The sequence below is a fragment of the Lutra lutra genome, chromosome 14 (genome assembly GCF_902655055.1).
Source record: "Lutra lutra chromosome 14, mLutLut1.2, whole genome shotgun sequence".
NCBI lineage: Eukaryota > Metazoa > Chordata > Mammalia > Carnivora > Mustelidae > Lutra > Lutra lutra.
This window is the reverse complement of record NC_062291.1, coordinates 88,591,074-88,605,735: the sequence shown is the minus strand read 5'-3', so window position 1 is coordinate 88,605,735 and position 14,662 is coordinate 88,591,074. Positions and strand designations below refer to the sequence as shown.

Below are 14,662 nucleotides of genomic sequence, written 5' to 3'. Positions count from 1 at the left end.
TCCAGGCTCCTTGCTGCAGGCACAGCACAGACGCTGCCATTTGTTCAAAACGTGACCTGAGACCATGCCAGAGCCCTCATGGGGGACAAGAAACCCCAGAGGCTTCAGCAGCAGCTTCTCTCGTGGAGAAGTAATGGGTCCGTCAGACACCGCGTGGTGCTGGCCAGTGGGAAGGAAAGAAGGGAGAGCACAGTGTCGCTGGGCCCTCGTCCCGACCTGCTCACAGACCCGCATGGAGAGGTGTAGGGCTGCTCACTTCTCAGCACGACCTGTGCTCCACCCCCAGGGGCCCAGGTGTCTGCAAAGCGTGTGCAAGGTGACTGAGAGTGACAGCAAAGGTGTCCGTCTATGAGCATGGCTACAACATGGGTGTGCATGGGAGAGTGTTGTGCTTGTGCACAAGTATGTGTGTGGGCAAGTGTGCACGTGCACCAGTAGGTGTGAATGACTGCACTTTCACGTATGCTTCTGGGACTATGAGCAAGTGAGTGTGAACACGTGTGCCTGTGGGGCATGTGCGCACGAGTGCGGGTGTTTACGTGGTGAGCGTGATGGCATGCACACGTGTGCATGTGCTAAGGTTTGTGCATGCGCATGCGTGTGTGTGTATGTGACTGTGTGTGCAAGCACACGTGCGTGCACATGCTTACCTTGAAATGCTCCGAAGGACTCAATGGAGAGCACTCTCCTTCCGATGGCGGAGAGGCTCCGGCACAGGCGGCAGGAGGACGTGAAGAGCATCTTCTCCTCGCACAGCGCGATGATGCCCTGCACACGTGCGCGGGAAGCTCAGCGCGGGAAGCTCAGCGCGGGAGCCCCGCCCTCTGGGAGCCCCGCCCTCTGGGAGCCCCGCCCTCTGGGAGCCCCGCCCTCTGGGAGCCCACCCCCTCCATGTCTGCTTTCTGGCACAGAAAAGCTATGTGTCCTGCGATTATGGAAAACCAGGCCATTCTTCTAAGCCACACTCTTCACAGTAACAACGTATAATAAAAGGTCAGGCTCTTCTTTAAGCAAAATGCAATGCCACCAGGTCCCAGGTGAAGAAGAGCCCGTGGACCGAGGGGAGAGGTGTGGGGGCAGGAGGGCCCCGTGTGTGTGTGTGTGTGTGTGTGTGTGTGTGTGTGTCCCTGGGGCCCCGGGGCCAGAGGGAAGGCCTCAGGTCTTCGCCTTGAGGGTGATTTTGTACCTCGAGGTCGGGCCGGTCCCTGGGGTCTTCTGCCTGCATCCGGCTCAGCAACACCTCCAGGTCTTGGCTCAGCCTGGGCTCCAGCTCGGGTTCAGTCACGTACTCCAGGGCCGCCTTCAGCGTGGCCCCCAGAGAGTAGATGTGAGCCTGCAGCCCCAGAAAGCTGGTCAATGCCCCAGAGCATGGTCGTCCCCACACGGTCTCTGCTCCACTGGCCAGGAACACGTGTTTTGGGGGACTCCTGCTCCTGACAGCCCATGCAGCACGGCCAAGGCAGTGCCTCCCCCACCATGGTGACTGTGCCGACACGAAGGCAGGGGCCCTGTGCCCGTGGGTGTGGGGTCTGTGCAGACCTTGCTGCACTGACCAGTGGACACCCCCCCCGGGCTTTTGGCTCACCCCAGCCTCACCCCAAGGTGCGCAGATGTAGGACCCCCACCCGTGATGGTGGCCATGTCTCCGAAGGGCAGTCTTCTCTTTTTAAATCTGTGTTTCTCTGATTATGAATGAGACTGAGCATCTGTTCTTTGCTATTCACGGTTCTAACTTTCCTCCTTATGCCCACTCATGGGCCTCACACTCCACCAGGCTGTTTCCTGTTTGGGGAGCACCCCTGGCACACCGGGCCCCGACTGCCGGTCTGGGTGCCACACATATGTTCTTTCCATTTGTCACTTAGCTTTGGATGTAGTTCATCCATCTTTAGACATTAAAAAATTCTCACGTTTAATTGGTGAAATCAGACCTTTTTTTCTTTAGCTATTCTTAGGAGGAACTTCCCTACCCCAGGTTGATAAAAACAGCTTTCTTTTGTTTCCTCCCATATTTTTTATAATTTTTATACATCCAGCTCTAATCCATTTGAAATTTGTCAGTGTGCTGGCATGTGGTCAGGATCTGGGTTTGTCTCCCTTGTAGTGGAGAGCAGCCTCAGAAGCATTTAGAGGACGTTCTGCCCTCCGCCACTGCTGGTCCTGCTGGCTCCCCCGGGACCCCGGGGCCCAGTGGGCCTCCCCTCCTCTGATGCTGGTCCAGGTGTCTGTCCTGTCCAGACTGTGCTATTTTACTTATAGTAGCGTCACAGTGTATTTTCACATCCTGAGGACAAGCTGTACCTCTTTTTCCCTTAGAAAGTTGGATTATTTTCACTTTTGTCTGGTTTCAAAGCACAAATATAAATTCTCCCATTCCCATTCACAAAATAAACCAAAAATGGTTGTGATTTTATTGTAATTGCATCGATAATGCAGAATTTGGGAAGGATCAACTTCTTACAAAATAAAACACTTAGGATGTCACCAAGATGGTCAACAGGATGTCTTCAGGGCCTAACCTTCAACAGCAGTTCAACCTCCACTCACAGCCAAGAGCCCCTGTGTGGGGTCTGTGTGAGCCAGTGCCTCATGCTGAGGGACCCAGCGGGAATGTTGCCCACCTATGTGTCAGATAATAGGAAAAGAGATACACTTTGGTCCTGGCCATGGACACTACAGCTGGACTAGCCAGGAAAAAAGAAAGGACTCAAATTAATAGGATCAGAAGTGAAAGAGGAGACATTACAGGTAACACCACAGAAATACACAGGATCTTAAGACGACTGAGGACAACTGCATACCAACAAATTGAATAACCTAGGAAAAAATGGATAAATCCCTAGAAACATACAACCTATCAAGACTGAATCATGAGGAAACAGAAAATCTGAACAGACCATGCATACTAAGGAATTGAATCAGTAATCAAAGACCTCTCAACAAAGAAAAGCCAGGACCGGATGGTTTCTCTAGTGAATTCTACCAAACATTTAAAGAATTCATACCAACCCGTCTTGAGTCCTTCCAGAAAATTGAAGAGGAGGGAACACTCACAAACTCATTTTGTGAGGCCAGCATTACCCTGATGCCAAAGTCAGATAAGGAACCAAAGGAAAACTAGAGAGCACTATCCCCGATGAACAGAGATGTAGAAGTGCTCAAGAAGACATTAGCAAACCAAATTGAACACCACATCAGCAGGATCGTACACCATGGTCACGTGGGTTTTATCCCTGGGTTGCAAGGTGATCCAGAAGACCTGCAAACCAGTGGACGTGATGACTACATTAGCAGAATGAAGGACAAAAATCGTACGACCATCTCAATAGATGCAGAAGGACATTTGACAAAACTCAGCATCTTTCATGATAAAAACTCTCAAGAGATTAGGCACAGAAGAAACAGAACAAAATCTCAACATAACAAAGGCCACAAGGGACAAGCCTCCAGTCAACATCACAGTGGGTGGTGACAGGGTGAGAACTTTTCTCTAAGATCAGAACGAGACAAGGGTGCCCGTTGTTCCCTCTCCTATCAACCCAGCACTGGAAGTCCCAGCCAGAGCAATCAAGCAAGAAAAAGAAATAAAAAACACCCACATCAGAAGGGAAGAAATAAAATTGTCTCTATTTGCAGACAATGTGGTCTTACATATAGAAAACCCTAGAGACTCTGCCACAGCTCTCTTAGAATGGATCAACAAATTCAATAAAGTTGCAGGAGATAAGGGCAACATGAAGAAGTTAGCTCTCTTTCCATACACGAACAATGAAATACAGGAAAAATAAGTAAAGAAAACAATCCCATTTACAATAGTATCAAAAACAAAAAAAATAATTAGGAACAAATTTAACCAAGGAAGTGAATGTTTTGTACACTGACAAGTTTAAGACTCCGGTGAAAGAAATGAAAGAACACACAAACACATGGGAAGCTGCGCCGTGCTCACGGCTGGGAGGTTTAGTGTCATTGCAACATCCGTACCTCCCGAAGTCATCTCTAGATTGAATGCAATCCCTATCAAAGTTTTTGTTTTTCACAGAAAAAAGCATTTTTCACAGAAATAGAACAATCCTAAATTCATACGGAAGCACTAAAGACCCCTAACCAGCCCAAGCAGTCCTGAGAGAGAAGAACAAAGCTGGAGGCACCACACGTCCTGAGGTCAAATGACCCCAAAGCTACACAAGCAGACCCGACTGGGATAAGAAGACACGTAGACCAAAGGAGCAGAATTGAGAGCCTGGAAATAAACTCCTGTCTACACAATCGACCAATGTTTGACAAGGGAGCCGATGCTAGTCAATGAGGAAAGGACAGAGCTTCAACAAGTGGTGTTGGGAAAACTAGACAATCACCTGCAGAAGAATGAACTTGGACCGTCTCACTCCACTTACAAAATTAGCTCAAAATGGATGAAGGACGTAACGTAAGACCCCAAACCATAACACTCCCAGAAGAAAACACAGGGAAAAACCCTAAGACATTGGTCTTGGCAATGACTTTTTGGACGTGACACCAAGAGCAGAAGCAACAAAAGAAAAACAAGAAAGTGGGGACGACGTTGCATGGCAGAGGAGACAGGGCAGTCTGTAGAATGGGAGAAAGTATTTGCAAACCATCTGTCTCATAGGGAGTTAATCCCCAAAATTTAGAAGGAACTCCTACAACTCAAGAGCAAAGGAATAATCTGATTAAAAAATGGGCAGAGGAACTGAAAAGACACTTTGAAAGAAGACGTCCGGACGGCCAAGCAGACACAAGGAAAGATGCTCGGCGCCACTCATCGTCAGGGAAATACAGACCCAAAGCACAAGGAGACGTCACCTCACATCTGTGGCTATGGCTGTTACCAAAAAGACAAGAGATAATATGGGAGGATGAGATAATGGCGAGGATGTGGAGAAAGGGGAGCCCCTGCGCACGGTTGGAGGAAATGCAACCTGGTGCCGCCACCATGGAAAACAGCACAGAGGCTCTCAGACATTACAGACGGAACTACCACACTCTCTGGCAATTCCACGTCTGGGTACGTATCCAAAGGAAGTAAAATCAGGGTCTTAGAGATGTGTGTGCTCCCACGTTCGCCGCAGCTTTTTTTTTTTTTTAAGATTTTATTTATTTATTTGACAGGCAGAGATCACAAGCAGGCAGAGAGGCAGGCGGAGAGAGAGGAGGAACAGGCTCCCCGCTGAGCAGAGAGCCCGATGCGGGGCTTGATCCCAGGACCCTGGGACCATGACCTGAGCCGAAGGCAGAGGCTCAACCCACCGAGCCCCCCAGGCACCCCTTGCCGCAGCTGTATTTACAAAAGCCAAGACGTGGAAACAGGCCGTGTCTGCCTTTGGATGTATTGGTAAAGCAGTGCTGTCTAAGGGCGTCTGGGGGGTCAGTCGTTAAGCCGCTGCCTTCAGCTCAGGTCATGCTCCCAGGGTCCTGGGATCGAGCCCCGCATCGGGCTCCCTGCTCCGCGGGAAGCCCGCTTCTCCCCCTGCCTGCTGCTTCCCCTGCTTGTGCTCTCTCTAATAAATAAATCTTTAAAGGAAAAAAAAATGAAATGCGGTCTGGAGATACCAGGGAATCCGATTCGGCTGTGAGAAAGGAAGCCTTTGAGGGCGTTACGCTGCATGAAACGAGTCTGACAGAGAAAGACAAACCGTCTGATCCTACTTCTGCGCGGAATCTGAAAACGCTGAGCGCACAGACACAGTGGAGGGCCGGATGCCAAGGGCTGGGGCTGGCAGAGACGGGGAGATGCTGGAGAAAGGACCCGGAGCTGCGGCTGTGAGGCGAGTGAGCTCCTGGCACCGGGCGCGTGGCTCAGTGACAGGGCCGGCGGCAGGGCCACAAGTACTTTGAGGCTGTTCAGAGAGGAGACCCCAAGTGTTCTCACAACGAAAAGAAATGGTGACTGCACAACGGAGGTGCTAACTAACCCACCAGAAGGGGGAAGTTTGCAAAACACAAGCGTATCCCATCATTAGTCTGTGCACAAACTCACACCATGTTAGAGGCCAGTTACGTGTCCGGAGAGCTGCGGTGATGCTCAGGGGCAGGGACGGGTCTGTCCCCTCGTCTTGCATCTTGATTTCTCGTCTTTGGAAAAGTGGTGCGCTTTACATTTCCAGCCCTCCTGCTGTACTTACTCCCGACTTTCTACAGCTGTTGCTAATACAAACGAAACACTTTCCATTTCATCTCCAACTGGTAATTACCAACACAAAGAGAAGCTACGTGGTTTTCGGGATGTATGTTGTTTTCCGCTGGCCTTCAAGTCTCTTATTCTGTGATTTTTCCACTGGAGTCTCTTAGATTTCAGGCCCACAGACTTGTCATCCACAGACAGGGCAATCCTGCCCCCTGGCCTCCCATACCCGTCCTTGTTGATGTCCCGCTGCTTGCCCAGGGCCCCGGGGCCACTACCCCACCTCTCACAGAAGACACCCAACCCCCAGCCCTGGTCCCCATGTGGAGGGCAGCCTGCACGCCCATCTCACACACTGACCTTGCCGATCACACCCCAGGTCCTCCGCCTGGGCCCCCACACAGCCAGTGTCCGGGGCCTCCCGAGGGCGCCAAACTGAAGTCAAGCTGCGGCTCGGACTCGGGGCAGACGCCATGTCTTAGGGACCCTGCTGGTGGCTGATGCGTGGGGTGGAAGGAAAGGTGAACCCTATGAGCCACCACCAGTAGGGCTCCAGCCAGGGCCGAGAGCCGCGAGCCTGCCCTGAGCACCATCCCCACCCCCACCTCAGCCCTGAGAATAAAACGTGGCTCTGTTTCTGCAAGGTCAGGGCGTCTGCGTCCCCGTCTGCGCTTTCTCCCCTCCAGGAACAACGGTGCCGTCTGTCCAGTCACCAGACTATCTAGTCATCCAGCCGTCGACCCCCTCACACATGCATCCAACCACCCAGCCGCCCACACATGGCGCACCAGCCCCCAGCCTCCCACACATCCTTCTACACGTCCATCCTCCCGCCCACCCATCACTCCGTATCTGTGGGTTTGACAAGCCGACTAACACACTTCCCACCGCTCGTTGGATGACACTGTTCTTGATGTGCTGTCAATACAGGAGACTTTGCCACTCAAGGCCTTTGCCCATTCCCTCCTGTCTGTCTTGGGAAGCCCTTCCTAGTCTGGATCTGGTGAACCCTACTCACCCTTTAGGTTCCAACCTGAACATCACTTTCTCAGAATGGCCTCCAGGGACTTTTGAGCTGGACGAGGACCCTGTCATCTCCTTGAAAGACCCCATTCTCCTCTCTCAGGACCCAGCCCACTGCCCACATCAAGTTCGTCCCCTGTGAAGACCATGAGCCCCACGGAGCAGGAGCCCACCTGCTCTGTTCCCTGTGAGGCCTGACACACACGTCGGTGGACAAGGGACAGTCATGGTGGGTGGGGGGTGTCGGTGTCGTCCTGGAGCCCAAACATGCTCACGGTGAGTCCGTGAGGGTCAGGGGCTTGCCTGGGGCAGGCCTTGAATGCTGGCCATGGTCATAGTTTCAGCTTTTGGGAACGAGCCCAACTCTGAGGCATCCTGGGCAAGGGCTGGGATGTGCAGGGGATGGTCCCAGGAGGGTCGGCTTCCACGCATCTGGGGATTTGGGGAGCCTGAGGCATCGTCCCAGCGGTGGGTGGGGCTGTGGGGCGGGGCCACGAGGGGGAATTCTGTTTGAGGGATTCAGGAAAATTGCTCTCTATCTTTGCCTCTCGGTGGGAGGACAGTGGGCAAGGCTGTAGGCTCAGTCTTGACACGGCCAGCAGGCACAGCCCGGCAGGCCACACTCCTGCCACAGTCCAGAGGCCCAGAGGCCAGGGCCAGAGGTCTCCTAGTCAAGCAGCAGGGGCTGACCCTGTCAGGAATGCCACCAAGAAGACATGTTTGCCACCATGGTCCTCGTGGGTAGGGGGTCGTGGCCCCAGATTGCGGGCAGGAATGGGCACCTGAGCAGACATGATAAGTCCATGGGACATGTCCTGGGTCTCCAGAAGGCAGCTGGGGGGGTCCTCACAGCCCCAGTAATAGACACTAGAATGAAGCTAATCCAAGAGCAGAACAGAGACCCTGGGATCATGGGCCCAAGGGGGGACGCCTGTAAACACTGGGCCCAAGGTGTCAGTACACACCAGCAGGCCCTTTGCATGTGTCAGGTAAGGAGAACTTGCCAGCTCCGTGGGTGGAAAACCAGAGAAGATCACCCACCACCCACTGGGAAAGAAGGCAACTCACAGTGGGACAAGTGAAGAGACGCGACACATTTAAGGCTTCGGAGCCACCGCCACGGGGCCCCGCAGGGAGCCCGCGTGCTCTCTTTGTCCGTCGATGCCGGGTCAGGGCTGCTCAGCCTGGGAAAGCTTGTGGAGCTGCACGCTTGTGACCTGTGTGTGTCTCTGTACGCACATTATATCTCAGTAACAAGTCAGGAAAACTCAAGCCCTTCTTGAAGAAATCCCGGGGGGAACAAAATAAACACTGGGAAGTGGAGGCTGGTACCAGTGCTGCCCGGACCGGTGGGCAGGACACAGCAAGACCCGTGTTTCGAGGGAGACTCACGGCCTTGGAGAGAAACGTTCGCGTGGAAAGGAAGCTGGGCCGGAGGCGGCAGAGCTCAGTGTCTGACTCGTGTCAGAGGGGGATACTTGCCGAACTCAAAACAAGGAGAAGAGAGTGAAAAATGACAGCAGAAACCAGTGGAAAAAGAAAACAAAGACATCTGGAGAGATCGTGTGGCATGAGGTGGGGTCTTTGAAAAACTAACCAAGGGAATGCCCCCAGCGAGCCTGACAAGGGCAAGGAGGGAGAATTTAGGTCCCGCAGACAGCACGGCGACAAGGGACACGGCAACCAAGCGGCAGCAACTGAAAACACAAGGAGAAATGGGCCAACTTCAGAAACCACACTTGACCAGAAAGCTCTCAATGAGAAGTACAAAACGTCAATCCCGTCACTCCAAGTCGAGCTCTCTCAAAAACCTTCCCTCCGAGGACCCAGGTGTCCTGATGAGTAAGGGTGATGGGACCTCGGGGACGGGGCGCCCCACAGTTGCACGAGCTCTTGTGGGCAGAGGAGGGGGTGCTCGGGGCGCTCGCACGGCCTGGGACGGTCCTGCCCCGACGTGGTCAGTCATGGCCCGAGACGCCACAGTAAGCGTGCCGTGTGCTGAGGACGAGACAGCTACCGCTTTAGGTTTTTCTAAGCAGGAAGGAGGGAATTAACGTTAGAAAGCAAGTACGCGGGGTGCCTGGGGGGCTCAGGTCATGATCTCAGGGTCCTGGGATCGAGCCCTCCCTGCTCAGTGGGGAGCCTGCTTCTCCCTCTCTCTGTGCCGCTCCCCCTGCTTGTGCTCTCTCTCTCTCTGACAAATAAATAAATTTAAAAAAAGAAAATAAGTATGTAAATATTAAAAGTCTTAATGGTCATTTCAAAGGACGCAGAAGCACTTTCATACGCCGGAGGTGCGGCCACGGTAGAGAACTGGCACAGAAGGGCCTCGCGCCGCCAACACGGCCCTGGCTGGGGTGGGGTGCGGGGAGACGCTGCTTTCAGAGCCCCAGGCCCCCAAACAGGAGGCGCGCCCCCCACACCGCACTGCTGGCTGCGGTGCGGCTCCCGGGGCAGACAGCGGGACGGGGAGCGGAGACGGGGCGCAAACCCTTCGCACGGGCTGGTGAGCTGATCAGCTAGAAAGACTGAAGAATCCAGAAGTTACGGGAAGCAGTAAACGGATTCAGCGCGACGGCTGGACAGAGGATTCAGATATTACAGGACTGTGCTCTGCAGACCAGCAACAAACCAGAGATGACCACCGAGTTAGCATGTAAGCAGAAATTAGCACATTCCTGAGACTCAACTAATGAAAGGCTCCAGACTCCTACTCAGGGCCACTGGGGTGCTGAACAGCGAGGAGGTGAAGGGGTTTACGCAGAAGACCCGGTACTACAGAGACCCTCCTCCCCAAAGGGATGGAGAGTGCGAACCTGTCCGGCAAAATGCCAACAGAGCTTTTCGCAGAATTGGGTAACTCATTCTAACATTTATGCGCAAGCATAAAGACCAAGAGGGGCGCCTGGGTGGCTCAGTGGGTTGAGCCTCTGCCTTCGGCTCAGGTCAGGATCTCAGGGTCCTGGGATCGAGCCCCGCATTGGGCTTTCCGCTCAGGGGGGAGTCTGCTTCCTCCTCTCTCTCTGCCGGCCTCTCTGCCTACTTGTGATCTCTGTCTGTCAAATAAATAAATAAAATCTTTAAAAAAAAAACAACAAAAGTACTAACAAGGAAAACATGAATAAATTTGACTCCACTGAACTGGAGAGCCCTCTTCCCTCATAGAAGGCCTTCGAGCAGCCCTCCTGGCCGTGTGGTCCCCACCGTGGGTGACCCTCACCACGCCAGAGAGACGCTCAGTCTCCTTCCAGCCCAGCGTATCCCAGACCTCCCAAAGGCCACCCCAGGGACACCGCCTTGGGGACCTCGCCGCAGGTGGGGGGCCGTGAAAACCTCGCTGGATTCCACGGAACCTGACGCTGAAGGGCGGGCAGATGTCTGAAGCGGCCCTACTCTTCTCACTGTGTTTTGGGGAAAAATACTGCTATTGTTCATAAAAACCTGTTCTGTATGTTAACACGCAACAGCTGACTATTGTTTTGAAGTGAGCTCCCGGGTCTGTGTGTTGCAGGGTCTGTCTCAGTTCTAACCTCCGACACAGGCAGGCGTAACCTGCGCCAAGAGAAGCCCTTGGCCACCCAGTCATTTCTGGGAGGCAAAGGGTCACGCTCGCTGCAGGCGGGACATTTGCCCTCCCACTCCGCGGGCGCAGATACAGGAGGAGAACGACACAACGACACGGAAGACGGGGAGCAGGGGGTCCGCGGCACCTGACGGCGGGAGAGCACTTGGGGGCAGCCTGCGTCCGAGACCGTGGAACAGCGCCTGCCCCACTGTGTGGCCGTCCCGTGAGGGTCCACACCCGGGAGGGGCTCTCGCCCAGATCTACCAAGGGTGCACAGAGCGGCACTAATGCCCCACGAGCCGTGGGCTGCACATGACCCTCCACTGGGTTCAGACGTGTCGTCCAGAAGCACGGGAGAGAAAGTTCTAGAAAATAACACATAGCGACACTCTTCTTAGAAGGTGGGAACCAGCACACTCCGAGCAACACTGCTATTAAGACCAGCCCCACGGCACGGAGGTGGGCGGCTCGGGGGGACCTTCCTTATTCCCGGAGTTCGGTTCCGTGCTGGCTCTGGACTTGGACATGCAGGTGAACCAAGGGAGTTTGTGCACGGACCAGGGCTGGGAACCGCCACAAGCCAAGGCCCCAGGCTCTGCTTCTGGCCCCGGAGGCCAGGGGATCTGAGAGGCCTGCTCCACCAGTGACCCAGGTCCTGGGGTCCTGCCCGCCCCCGAGCGTGGACCAGGGCCTTTCAGGGCCGGGGCTGTGCCAGCTTATTACAAAGTAACACTGAGCCCAGGAGGAGCCAACCCTAAAATTTAACCTGATGTCGCTAAGCTAATGGGTCTTCCTGGGATTTTTGAGTTTGTAATGACTCGTTCCAACCGAGTTGTTCTTCTCTGTCCCTCTCAGACTGCAGGCTCCGTGGCGAGGTCCGCTCTGGACGCCCCCTGCCACGCTGCCCGGCCTGCACACAGGGTGCCCGGGGGTGGAGACCTCAGCCCAGAGCGAGACGGTTGGGAATGATCCCCCACAGGCCACGTGTCCTGCCGGGCGCTGCCACCCACCCCCCGGCTCGTTCCTCGGGGAAGCCGCGATGCCCTGCCAGCCGCCACTGGCAACTCCGGGCACCTCCGACATGTCACACGTAGTCAAGTTCGCACTCGGGAAACACACTCAACAACGATAATGATGAGCACGCGTCCAAACGCCAAGTTGCCACCGGGAACCCTGACTCCGACAAGGGGGGGTGCTCCAAAGGCGGCCCCCCGCCCCCAGCCCGTGCCCTGCACAGAAGTGTCCCCGCCACAGCGGCCTTCCCCGTGTCGGCCTCGCACCAGCAGCCCGCTTGGTGAAGGTTGTGGGGGCCCGGCTCCTGCCACCCACCTCAAAGGTGTTCCCAGTCACATCGAACTCCGGGGGAACAAAGGCACCCTCGGGGTCATCTGGGGAAGGAAAAGAGAAGGCTTCGGGTCGCACACGGACAGGGCACACGGTGAAGAGGAAGCCCACCCACCCAGGGTCAGGAGCCATGGCCTCCTGCTCACCAGGGGACCCGTCCTGCCCCCCACCTCCTTCTGTCCTGGCGTCCCTGGGGACTGCGTTGAGCGTCAGAGGAAACAGTGCAACGGAGAGACCGCACGTTCACTGGAAGCCCCGGGGAAGCCGTCCAAAGGGCAAGGAGAAGGGTTTTCCCGGCTCCCAGAAAGGGGACTGAAGGCACAGGTTGGGGAAAGTTGGGCCATCTGCTCAGGCCCTCCCTGGAGCAGGGCAGGGGCTGTGGGAGTCCTGGAGGCTGGGCAGCCAGTGGGGGCCTCCTGCAGGGACCACCATGCCCTCTGCTTCATGCCTCACAGCCATTCACTGCGGGCCGATGGGCCAGGGTCTCCAGGGCATGTGGGCCCCTCTCAGGTTCCCTGCAGGAGCAGGGTGACACAGCCTGTGAGGACCTCCCACTCCTTCTCCCTCAGCGAGTTCTTGGGGCTGGAGACACCACCAGGGTGGCCGCTGCAATCACGGACCCGGGTTGGGACCCTGTGTCCACGGTCTCCCCGCAGGCACCTTCTGCCACCCCTGCGCTGCCCTGGGCTCACCACTGAGCTGCTCCATGAAGCACACGTTCCCGCTCGTGTTGAACGCCAGAGTGTCCGGCGTGATGCACAGGGTCTGGAAGATGGCCGTGTGGGCGACGCTCCTCATGGACAGGCTGCACTCCAGGCACACGGCCCACGCCTCCTGCTCGCTGAGGCCGCGGTCCCGCAGGGAGAGGATGTCGGCCAGGGACACGTTCTCCTGCCAAGACAGGTTGCGGCTGAGGCGGGTCTGGGGACAGGCCCGGGCGCAGCAGGCCCTCCTCCCCGGGAAGGGCCTGGCACCACGGCGTCCGCACTGATTCTCGGGAAGCAGACAATGCGCGGCGGAATTTCACTTCACATCAGAAACAGGACTGTGGGCAAAGGCTTTAGAAAAAAACCACCCAGGGAGTCACCTTCCGCACTGTCCCCTGGATGCCAGAAGCCACAGAGCATTTGGCAGAACGACTGGTGTGCTCCTGGGAGAGATGTTTACTCCGGGGGCTGGGGACCCAGCTCCTGGTCCCGGAAATCACGGCCTCCCCGCAGCCCCCGTGTCCAGCTGGGCCCTGTACCCCGATCCCCCCGGCTCACACACGGGGCTCAGTGGGCCTGTAGGGGCCTTTGCTTCTTTGGGTTGTACGCTGACGGGCAGGGCGGTCACCGGGGGAGACACAGAAGCACATTCGTGCCGGGAAATCTCACAAAACAGCCAATGTGGGGTGAGCATTTGACAGAACCCGGGACACACAGTAACACGCGGATGGGATGGCGGAGTGGTGGCCCCTGCATTAGCTCGGCAGGGCACACAGAGGACCCGACGTCACCATGGTCCCTCCCCCAGGGCCAGACCCCAGGCCTCCCTGTGACTAAGGGGAGCAGTGACTGTGTCCCCAACACACACAAGTGCACCTGACACCCACACACTGACGCACGGTCACGCGTGCACAGCCCTCCCCGGGCAGGCACGCACATTGGCACTCACCACGGGGACACACACACACGCACGCATAGCTCTCCCACAGTCGCAGAAGCATAAACTCACACATGTGCACACACGTACGAGTTCCTGCACCCTCTGTGGTCGTGCCACACAGGCTCATGCACACGCAGACACACGCACACGCTCACAGCCGTATGTTTACGTAAATGCACAGTTGTGCATGCCCAGACGCCCACACACTGACTCACACATACATGTGCCCCGAGTATGTGCATACACATTCTCACATGAGACACCTCGGATCTCCAGGCCCAAAGCTGGCTGGCAGTTGATGCCCTGGTCACCTCGCTGTGCCCATATGTCTCTGCTCCACTGGCCCATGGCGGCGGGGGCAGCCAGAGCCTGGAGGGCGCATGCAGGTGGGGTCAGGAGAGGTAGGGGGAACAGAGGCGATGGTGCAGAAGACTGAGCTCCCTCCTGCCCGCAGCCTCAGCCGCCCCACCCCTCCCAGCACACAGGACTGTTCTCCGAGTGTGGCCTAGCTGTCTGGTCGGGAAAAGTCTAGCTCAAGCCGTTGAATATCTCCCACCTACACTGCGGGCAGGGATCCCCACAACCACGGGCAAGGGGGACAAGGAGAGGCAGGAAGGAAGGAAGGAAACAAATCAGAGGGTGACTCTCATGGCATCTGGGCTAAGCCTCTGGGTTCAGCAGGGTGGGGTGATGGGAGGGGGACCCCGGAGACTGGGTGGTACTGTGCCCATGTGACTTGGCACAGGCCACCGTCTGCTTCCTCCTCAGAGCTCACCACGGACCTCCACGTCAGTCCCCAGGCCCTTCCAGCTCCCTCCGTGGGGCAGATGGAGAAGGGAAGGACAGCGTTGGAAGCCGCTTCAAGAAGGGGCCCCAGGGTTCAAGTGGACCCAAGAGCAGAGAGCTGCTAGCTGGCTTCCAGCAGCGCGTGCCCCTGT

General features: G+C 56.0%; 1 protein-coding gene across 1 annotated transcript in view; it reads right to left on the bottom strand.

The window, feature by feature from the left end:
- Window positions 1-14,662, bottom strand: part of KNDC1 (kinase non-catalytic C-lobe domain containing 1) — a 61,490-nt gene that overhangs the window by 41,235 nt on the left and 5,593 nt on the right. Inside the window, 4 exon segments of the mRNA XM_047703468.1 lie at window positions 651-768; window positions 1,187-1,333; window positions 12,063-12,121; window positions 12,770-12,968. Of these exon segments, the coding sequence (XP_047559424.1) occupies window positions 651-768; window positions 1,187-1,333; window positions 12,063-12,121; window positions 12,770-12,968 (523 nt within the window).